At 31.9% G+C, this 11,313-nt stretch overlaps 2 protein-coding genes across 2 annotated transcripts; one reads left to right on the forward strand and one right to left on the reverse strand.

The window, feature by feature from the left end:
* The first annotated feature begins 2,828 nt into the window (after positions 1-2,828).
* On the forward strand, positions 2,829-5,102 carry LOC128127600 (uncharacterized). The gene is made up of 3 exons (XM_052766240.1): positions 2,829-2,900; positions 3,641-4,239; positions 4,325-5,102. Exons 1-3 carry the CDS (start codon positions 2,868-2,870, stop codon positions 4,476-4,478), a joined length of 786 nt encoding a protein of 261 aa, XP_052622200.1. The 5' UTR covers positions 2,829-2,867; the 3' UTR covers positions 4,479-5,102.
* A 573-nt stretch (positions 5,103-5,675) lies between these two features.
* Positions 5,676-8,773, reverse strand: LOC128128160 (uncharacterized). The gene is made up of 3 exons (XM_052767037.1): positions 7,199-8,773; positions 6,485-7,123; positions 5,676-6,401 (listed from the first exon to the last, which is right to left on the reverse strand). The coding sequence occupies exons 1-2, from the start codon at positions 8,618-8,620 to the stop codon at positions 6,878-6,880; spliced, it is 1,668 nt and encodes a 555-aa protein (XP_052622997.1). The 5' UTR covers positions 8,621-8,773; the 3' UTR covers positions 5,676-6,401; positions 6,485-6,877.
* Positions 8,774-11,313: the final 2,540 nt, after the last annotated feature.

Here is an 11,313-nt window from a genome sequence, read left to right on the forward strand (position 1 = left end):
GTACATTTTGTATCTTCGAACGACTTTTTTACTTTTTAGAGTATGTTTCAGATTTATATTTTAACATATTCTTAGAGTAATATATTTGGTGTCTTAAAAGTCAAGATTTATGATTTCATTCTTTCTACATAATCAGATGAATTATACGTTTTCTATTTTTGAGCCTTCATTTTTTTTTAAATATCTTAGTTTGATCCTTCATTCTTTTTTATTTTTAGTTTTTAAGAGATAAATGTTGTATATATAATTATGATTTGACAATTCTTCTGATTTTGAAATTTTCAAAAGGCAACCTATACAAATAAGGCTAGTAGTTCCAGATTTTACAGATTTTGAAAAGGTAAATAACAATTCTGATTATATCATATTATCATGTTTGAATTTTAAATTAGAGTCATCCATTTTTTTTTTGTCTTTCTGATTCAGATTTATGCATTCATTTTTCAGATTGATTTTTCAAAAGCAAGAAATGAGAAAATCCCTGTGAGGTGTTTTCCTAATTCATCTGAAAGAGAGAAGTTGAGTTTGGATATTAAAAGGATGATATATTTTAAGTGGAAACGAGTTTACTTTTTTATGTATTATTTTGATAGGACTCGTAACTGTGAGATTAGATGAAAAATAAAATTTTTATTGTTGGTATTTTTAGAATTTATCGTTTAAGGCCCTTTATTACTAAATTGCACAGAGTCTCTAACTTCTCGGGGCCGACCCTGGTATGAACCATAGGGTCAAAAAGGACAAAACATACAAGTTGATTAAAATGTTAGTGTTTATAAATAATTGAAGTGACATCTCATTTTAACTCATCTTTTAAGGGTAAAAACCTTTTCAAAAACTTTCAAATAGAAAAAAAAAGTTATTGTGAATGATAAGACTTAAAGGTATTGTTAAATAAACTTAAAATGATTTGACATTTATGTATGGGTTTGTAGGAGTATGCGTTGGATATATATATATATATATATATATATATATATATATATATATATATATATATATATATATATATATATATATATACTAACTAGTTTATAACCCGTGAAAACCATGGTTACAAAATTAATTAAACTTTCATATTTAAAAGTCAAAATTATTAATCAATTATTTTAAATAAATTATTACTTAAGATATATATTTTTTAGTTATATAAAATCATAATCGTTGATTTAAATAAATATATTTAGTTATATCACCTTATAATTTGTATTAATTTTATTTTATTTTTCAATCAAATGTTATTAGTTAAATATAATTAAAGTGAGAAAGTTTAAAATTTGAATTTTAAAATAAAGAATCAATTATTAATTTAATGTAATTAGAGTGAAAATTTTAATTTGAAATTTGAAATGGATAATCATTTATTAATTTAGTGTAATTAGAGTGAAAATTTAAAATTTGAAATTTTGAAATTGATAATTAATAGGTTGACAAGTGACATGATAGATGATATATAACATTAATGAGAAACTCTAATTGTATGACACTTGTCAATAGGAGATTAAACATATTCTTTTACTAGTTTATAACCCGTGGGAACCACGGTTAAAAAATTAATCAAAATTTTATAGTAAAAATTCAAAATTATTAATAAGTTATTTTAAATAAATTATTAATTTAAGAGAAATTTTTTATTAGTTATGTGAAATTATAATCATTGATTCAAATAAATATATAAAATTAATTTTTAATATATATTAGATATTTTTTATTTGTGAATTAATGAAAACAATAATTTAAAATTTAAAATTTAAAATTTAAAATAGAATCACATTAATGAGGAAGTTTAATAAATTTAAAATGGAAAACTAATAGATTGACAAGTGGCAACACATTAATTAAAATGTCTAATATGGTGACACTTGGCAAAAGAGCTACTCTTATATTAGTATATATATATATATATATATATATATATATATATATATATATATATATATATATATATATATATATATATATATATATATATATATATAGATCTGGTAAGAAAATTTTTTTGGTAGGAAGGTAAGAAATTTTTTTTCGACTTATTTTTTTGGCGAACAAAACAAATGAATCAATAATAACATGATTCACCAAAAAAATCCCGAAAAAACATTTCGATGATTCATTTTTATGATGATTTTGTTGATATTCACTAAAATTGTCATAAAAGTGAATTTTTTTTCTTGATTTACCTAAAAATGAATCATGAAGGTGTTTTTTCGGAATTTTTTCCTGTGAATCATCTTACTTTTGAATCATCTAATGATTCATTTCATTTTTTTGCTAAGAAAATATGTATATAAAAAATTCTTACCTTCCTATTAAAATTTTCCTTCTTATTTGATCTTGACTATATATATATATATATATATATATATATATATATATATATATATATATATATATATATATATATATATATATATCAGAGGTTCAAATAAAATACCATAACCTTAAAATTGAACATACTTGAACTTGAAGAATGGAGGCCTTTAGTTAGTAATTTGTTAAAGCATAATATTAACTAGAGAAAATGACAAAAATAGCCAATTATACTAATTGCATTACAAAAATAGCCAAAAAAAATCGGGATTACAAATTTAACCACCCATTTCGCAGGTGAGAAGGCCCCATCTGCGAAATGGGCATCTCATCTGCGAAAGTACAAGTGCCTGAAGCACAGCTGTGCTTCAGGCACTTGTACTTTCGCAGATGAGATGCCCATTTCGCAGATGGGGCCTTCTCACCTGCGAAATGGGTGTTTAAAAGGTATAAAAACGTTTTTTTTTTTTTTTTTTTTTTCATTTTCACCATTCTCTACACAAAAACTCTCTCTAACTTTGGGCTTCTCTAGGAATTTTGGCTAGTTTTTGAAGAAAATGGAGGATTATGTCAACAATCCCGCAAATATGGTTAGATTTTAACTCTTTTAATGTTTAAAGTTATTTTTTTTTTATCAATTGTTGTATTATTTAGTGTTAAAAAAGGGTAATTTTGTTGTGTTTGATAGTTTTAGTATATTTTTAGTATACTTGAAGTTTAAATGCAAGTAGAGACAAGTAGAGACTGCGTGGATAATGTTTACAATTTGTTATTTTTGTAGTTTTTTTAGTTGTTGTATAACCTGAAATCTTGTAAATTTTTATCCTATAATTGTTTATATAAACTGTATATATATTTGTCGTATAACATTTATAAGTTGAAAATTTGTCGTATATATATTGTTAGAAATTGTTTTTATTTGTCGTATAAGTTGAAAAATTTGTATAAAGTAGTCGTATAACTTGCAAAATTGTTAGTTTGGTTGTCGTTTTATTTTTAAATTTTTTTGTTTATATGGTTATGGTTATATAATGTTAGTTTTAATTAGAAAGATAAAAATTGTTTATATATTTGTCGTTTAAGTTGAAAATTTGTTTAAGTTGAAAATATGTTTAAGTTGAAAATATTTATATAATTATGTATGATATTGTGATCTATCGTAAATATATTTGTTGTATAACTTGGAAAATTGTTTATATATGTGTATGTTATTGTTTTTTATCGGAAATATATATATTAGTAATTAAGAAAGTATTTTGCAGTTCGTAATATATTTAAAAAAAAGTATATTTTTTAGTTATCTAATTTGTTTTTGTGTTTTTTTTTGCAGCATGATTTTAGTTTAATGAATACGAAAGTCTTTGCGAACCTAAAAGGCTCTGGCGGTAACATATGGGAAGTCTTTGAAGTTTTAGATGATGCCCGACGTGCTATTTTCAGAAATACCGTCTTTGGCTATTTTATTGATGTCCCTCGTTTACAAGGGGACGCTTTATTGTTTCATAAAATGTTCCTTCATCAGATCCGGCCGGACCCTGTTTTATCTCCAGATGGAATAAAACGTTTATATTTTCGAGTAGGCAATACCAAAATGGTTTATGGGCCGGAAGAGTTTTGTTTGATTACCGGCTTCAATTTTGGGGAGTATCCAAAAAACATTGGGAGAAAAGGGTCGGAAAAATTAATAAGCAGTAAAAAAAGATGTTTACTGCGTGAACGGCTATTTCCGGACCATACTAATAGTTCGGTGAAAATCGGCGACCTGAAAAGTTTAATTTTAAATCAAACATTCCTAGCACTTGACGACCTTGATGCAGTTAGAGTATGTTTGATATACATTTTGTGTGAAGGTTTTTTGGGCAAAGAAGTTAACGATCGGGTGCCACAAGATTGGTTTTATTTGGCTGAGAATTTGGATCTCTGGAATAGGTATATTTTCTTTACGTTAAAAGTTCTATTTTATTAAAGTTATAATTTATATAATAATCAATTTTGTTTTTTTTTGTTTTGTTAGCTTCGCTTGGGGTAGCTATCTATGGGATTTTACTTATGTTGACCTTGAGGATACGTGGAATAAGATACATCATTATTTATCACTTCCTGAGCGTGGTCAAACTTTAAAGTATTCCGTCTCAGGATTTACTGCTCCAATTAGGGTACTCGATTGAACTCGATTGAACCATGTCACTTCCTCCTTTACATCCGTCCACTTAGTAACAACATCTGATTTTTCTCTTTTTTGCCCTTCTCCCATCTCATGGTTAAACAAAGATGTGATGCGACTCCATTCATCACCAATTAGGCAATGCGGGGGAGCAAGTAACGGTTCACCATCCTTAACACTTAGCCAGCACCGTGTTAGAACTAACACCTCGTTTGTCGTCCATGGCCTTTCAGAATTGGAACCAGGTACTTCATTCAAAGAACTTGCTGCATTCGACGACATTTCTAATAATGGGAATTCGTTTCGTTTAGGTGATTTGGGTGTTTGGTTTATAGATCTTAAACATCTATTTATATAAATAAATAGACTATGAAATAATACTTTGACTACGAAATGGTTATATTTGGACTACGAATTTCAGCTTTATGCAGTGTTTTGTCATGTCAAACTGTCATTTATCTCTTGTCACTAAAGGGACCCACTGGGATGTGCAGGTTACTACAGTGACTTGTCATTACTGTCTAGTCATTTCAAAGTTGGACTTCTCATTACTGTCTAGTATGTATAAATACCACTTATTGCTCCAGTTTAATACAACATCGATTTTATTATGAGTTCCTCACACAAATTCGAAATTTGCTCATGCAACGAAGTAGATTGTTACTACTGTGATTCGGTAGACCCTTTTTTTACACCCTCTTCAGCCGGGTCATATATGTCACATGAAAATTTTGAAGAATTAAAGAAGGCTGAAGCACAACAAGAAGAGGACAAAGAGTCATCCCGACTTCTCACTCAACTTGCTAATGATATAGGTTCGGAATGCAAACAAGCTGAAGAATGGATTGACCTCAATAAAAACAAAATCAAAGAGCATAAAGATTGGATAAAAAAGAGTAAGAAGGCAATCAAAACGACTGAAAAACGGCTTGCTGAGAAGGATGAGCAGCTGATACACATTATGGTAAAAAAGGATCGTTTCGAAGACAAAATGAGAATTAGGGATGACTATATAACAATGGAGAAAGAGAAGTACCCGTTGCAGTTCCCTGAGTTTAAAAATTAGTTATAAAGTTGTTGTAATATTATCATGAAACAGATTAGGTTGCCAAATGATCGTTTGTTGTTTTTTTTAAATAACATGTTGTAACTGTTAAAATAAATCTGCAAACTATATTTTATAATATAAAGGCTTCATTCATTGTTATAATCAACAAACTTAACTAAAATATGAAAGCATAGCAATGTCTTGTAAGAGTTAATAAAAATATTACAATACATAATAAGCTAACAACTCGTCATTACTCTTAATTTCAAGGTTGTTTTATATCAAAATCAGCGTTATGGGTTTGTGAGCAACCCGCTGAACCACCAATATTATATGCCATTTCTGCAGTAGAAATTATGTGACCTGCTCTGCTACCAGAGGCCCTTCCAGTACAATTATTTCTCGTGTGTCCTAGGTGACCACATGTAGAACACTCTTTTATAATTGGACCCTCGCCTTGGGATGGAATGCGGTCTGTGTTTCTTGGCCTGCCTGGCTGACGTTTATCCATTATAGGTGGCTTAACAATCATCAAATCATCGGGGATCTCCCATTCGGATGGCTTCGGCAGAGGGTTTATTGATTCCTCATATGTTTTCCTCAGTGTTTCGGTAAAGTAAGCATTTAATGCAAACCTCGAGCAGTCTTGGTAATTGTTCACTGTTAAACATCTTATGACATGACCACAAGGTATCCCATCAAGTTGCCAATGCCTACATGTACATGTCATATGTTGAAAATCAACAATCACATTTTGTGCCCCCTTTTTGACCTCGCATTTCGTATTTGAGATCATGCGAACATCCCATTTGGTAAAATTTTTCTTGTTTTCTTTTACAACTTCATCCGCCCAAGGGGTAAGTGTTGTTGTTGCTTCCGCTAAAAAAACAGCCAAAATGAAGAAGTTAAAATCAATAACATCGAAACTAATAAAACATTAATATTACAAATTTACGTAATACCTGCAAAGTTACGTCTTTGAAACCACCATTGTTGCATTGTAGCACGAAAAAAATCAATCAACATAAGTATTGGCACCTTACGTGCGTGTCTAGATAATGCATTTATAGACTCCGCACTGTTGGACGACATAAGATTGTATCGGTTCCCTTTAAAATGTGCCCTTGACCAGGTTTCTGGATTTATACTTTTTAAGTACTCCCATACTGGTTCTTTTGTCTTTTTCATAACATCCATGGCAGCATCAAAAGCATCAACTGTGTACGCCCTACACGCCTCCCAAAAAATTCCTTTAACCGTCTTACTCTTGCCGAATCTAGATACTATGTTGAAATACAAATGGACACCACATATTCCATGATGAGCGTGAGGAAAAATGTTGGCAACGGATGTTGCTATAGATGGAGACCATCAGATATAATTGTAAGCTCCTGCATATTTCCTATGCAATCACGTAGTTTTTGAAAAAACCATGTCCAAGAATCAGTACACTCATTTTTGCATATACCATATGCAACCGGTAATATTTGATTTTGTCCGTCCTTAGTAACTGCAAGTAGCATGGTACCTTTGAACTCGCCCTTTAGGTGAGCTCCATCTACTACTAGGGTCGGCTTACAAAAATTGACAAAAGCTCGTACCTACAATACATTGTATATCTATTCAAATACACCAAAATAAATATTAAAAAAAAATTAGAACATGATAATACTAACCGAGCAACCGAGTGCGACGTACAAAAACTCAAACCGATCATCAGCATCTGTTTTAATATGTGTGACAGTACCCGGATTATGTTTGGCCAAGTTGTGACAATACGCCGGAAGTTTGGTAAAAGAATCCTCTTTCGTACCCCTTAACGACAACAATGCATATTGTTTCGCACGCCATGCCTGATGGTATGAGATATTGATATTCAATTGAGCATTCATATCATTAACAATTTCTTTTCCCCGATAAACTCTACTATAGTCTTCAGCCAAAACATCAGCAACATATTCACCCAAAACATATTTGTTTGCTTGTCGATGATTAGGTTGCAACAATGTTGAAGAACATGTGTGTACATCAACAAATTTATTCACTTGGAAAAGTCCATCAGTATTTTTAATTGCTTTTGCTCTTAGTAACCAAGAACAATTTTTCGAAACACACACAGCTTCATACCTTGATTTGGTGGATCTACTTGTCCTCGTCTGGAAACCTTCTCGAAGACATTTTTTACCAATACACCGCTTTAAAAGTTCTTTGTTTTTAAATATACTCTCACATTGAATCTTTTGAAGATTAATGTCTACCATCTGTGTTGGGATATCTTCATTATTATCAACTGGCCATGCTGGTACAGGGGGCATACCGTAAAAAAGGTTATCGGGATACTTAGCTTTAACTTCATCACCCAACTCATCTCTATCGGAATTACTTTGTAGCTCGGTTATATCTAAACATACATCACCAACATCAACATAATGCCCGTAAACATGATTTTTTTCATTTTTTTGAGTTGAATTTTTTTTCTTTTTAGTTTTATCTACCACACGCCTATTCATAAGTTTAACTTCTTGTTCGGCAACATCATCACAACGACCACCAACATGATTAAGATATGTACCAACATCATCATCACCAACATACTTGTAATTCTCGGGATCCACATATTGAATAGGTGAATAACTAACATTAACATTTTCAGCAACACTGTGAAACTGAGGTACACTAGGAGTATTGAAAGTACCTATCGGATCGTTGCTCCCTTTAAAACTGCATAAATTACCAACAACTTCGTTTCCAATTTCACCGCCCCCATTAACCTCCTCAACTTCATCAACCACCACAAACACTTTCACAGCCCTTCCTCCACTACATTTGATTACGTTTATCAACATTCTAACATCCACGTCTTCAACTATAGCTATATAATAATTTAATTCAGGATGGTGGAAACGAAGACTAATTCTATATTTGTCTAACAAACCAATTTTGCTTCTTACCATAGATACAAAATCACTATAACTAATATACTCAGAAAATATCAAAGCAAATTCAGAAATACCTCCATGTGGACATATGTATTCCAGATTAGTTCCATTAACTTGCCATCTCCCACCGGTTACAAGACAAACCAAATATTCAATCATTTTTTGAGCAAATTGTAGAGATAGAGAGTATTTCACAAACCAAATAACAACCAAAATGATATTTTTTCTACAAAAATTTTTATATAGCAAAGCCCATTTCGTAGTCAAACCAATTCATTTCGTAGTCAACCTTAAAAAAAAAAAAAAAAAAAAAAAAAAAAAAAAAATCATCATTTCGCAGATAGGATCAGAGTATTTCGCAGATGGGACCTATTCCATCTGCGAAATTACCCCTATTTATACCGAAAAATATTAAAAAAAAAAAAAAATCTCATCTGCGAATGTACAAGTGCCTGAAGCACAGTTGTGCTTCAGGCACTTGTACATTCGCAGATGAGATGCCCATTTCGCAGATGGGGCCTTCTCATCTGTGAAATGGGTGGCTAAATATGCAATCCCGATTTTTTTTGGCTATTTTTGTAATGCAATTAGTGTAATTGGCTATTTTTGTCATTTTCTCTATTAACTAACACACCAAATGGGTCGTGGCACAAGAGTGTAGGTGTTACTAACTAAATGGTTTAAGTCTTCGTTTGTTATAAAATATATGAATATAAAAGTAAAATAGTGGTAAAACAACTAAGTGACACATATTATATTACTAGTTGTGAGACCCGTATGTTATACGGGTTGGATAAAACAAAAAAATTAAATATGAATGTTTAAATAAAAATTTATTTAAATTTGAAAATTTAAATTTAAAAGGAAACATATTCAATAGTATATGAGTTGTAATATTGTAATTTAATGGTTATTTTCAAATAAGGCAATTATTAATTGAGGTGTAAATATAATGTATTAATTAAAAAAAGATAAACAGTGAGAAAATGACACATGTAAAATGTAACGCCCCGTTCCTAAAAGTACTTATTTGTGCGTCCCCGGGATTTAAGAGGAAGGGTATTTTGGTCCTTTTGTGGGAAAAGTGGAAAAAGAGGTTCAAATATGAAAGTTGGGACACACCGAGTACGCCCAGCGTAAGTGCGTAATTGGACGCGGGTGCAAAGTTGAGTACGCCCAGCGTACTCTCAGAGTTCTAAAACCCTAAAATTAGGGTCAGCCACTATATAAGGAACATGTTGGTTCATAACCTAGCCTCCATAAGCTCTCTCTTAACCTCAGAAACCCTTGATAGCCGTTCCACCTCCATTGTTGGGTGTGTTTGGCCTTGGAAAGCTTATTTTGGCAAAGGAGAGGCTAGAAGAAGAAAGAGGAAGTTGTCAAAGAAGGAGTTGAGTGGCTGGAGCTTATAGATCTGGAAAGATATCATCCTTTGGAGCCTATCTGAGGTATAAAGCTTCTTGCTTGTCATTTATATTGCATAGATCTAAGTGTTGTGAAGTTTTGACATCATTCTTGTCCCAAAAGTCCTCATCTTGATGCATGTTTTGAGTTGGTTGAGATTATCTGTCCTTTCAGACCTTTGGAGAGGTCTTGAGTGAGAAAAATGAGGTCCCAAGGGTTGTGGTTGTTCCATGTGTGAGATAAGTAGGTCTTAATGGATTAAGAGCTTTATGGACGTCCCAAGTGATAAAGTTTGAGACTTTATGAATCTTAGGCATATTTGGTCTAAGGATCTGAAGTTTGGGCTTAAGAGCTTAAGCCATTAAGAAGTTATGAGGACTTAATGAGCAGCGGAGTTACACCCCGCGTAACTTAGGAGTACGCCCCGCATAGCGGGTCAGTGCCCCGATCCTCAGTTGCGAATCAGCGTGTATGCCCAGCGTACCAAGGAGGGTACGCCCAACGTACTCCCTCTGTTGGGTTTTTCATTTTGGGACTTAGGGATTGGGCTGTTATTGGGCTGATGGATTTTGGGCCGTGACTGGACATTATAGATGGAGTATTGTGGACCCATTAATTATTATGGACCATGGGTCTAGGCCCATTTGGTGTGGTGGACCCAATTTAGTAAATTGGGTCAATAGTGGGCTTTGCTTCTGACTTTTGGTCTTTGGGCCATCAGTGGGCTTAAGAGCTTACCTAGTGTTGGGACGGATTGAGTTAAGGGTAAAATGGTCAATTTACCCTTGGAAGGGTATTGTGCTTAGCCTAATGATTATGCGTGCTATGTTGGCTAGTTCGGGATTTTCGGTGAGTCGGTGATTCGAGAATCTGCTTCTTCAGTTAAGAGTTTCGGCAGTGGCAAGGTGAGTTATCCTCACTATATCAATAGGGTCTAAGACACCAAGGTCGTCCCTTTATCGGATTGAGATCCAGGTATTGTTGTTATGTTATTGCTTTGATATGTTTGCATCCTGGTAGCTAGGATGGTATATGTTAGAGACCTGGTAATGTTTTTCAGGTTCTTCAGGAGACCGTGGCAAGGCAAAGGAGTGATTGTACCGCTCCTCATGATTATGTTTTATGATGTGATTCTGGGAAGACTCTGATAATAATTGTATTGAAAACCTTTTTGTAATAATATTAAGAAAATGAGTTGTTTTTGAAAAGTTAAAATTGGTTGAATTTTTATGGTCGTTATATAAAAAACATTTATTCAAAAATACAAAAAAATGACATGTGTCCAAGTTAGTAAGAGAGTGACATGTGGGAAAATTATTTTTATTTATTAAGGAGGATGAAACACTTACATAGGTAATTATTTTAGGTTTTCTATTATTTTTATGAGTTGAATGACTTTTTTATTTTATTTTATTTTATTTATTTATTTTTATCTTATCTTTGGTTCA

Source organism: Lactuca sativa, chromosome 8, assembly GCF_002870075.4.
Source record: "Lactuca sativa cultivar Salinas chromosome 8, Lsat_Salinas_v11, whole genome shotgun sequence".
Taxonomy (NCBI): domain Eukaryota; kingdom Viridiplantae; phylum Streptophyta; class Magnoliopsida; order Asterales; family Asteraceae; genus Lactuca; species Lactuca sativa.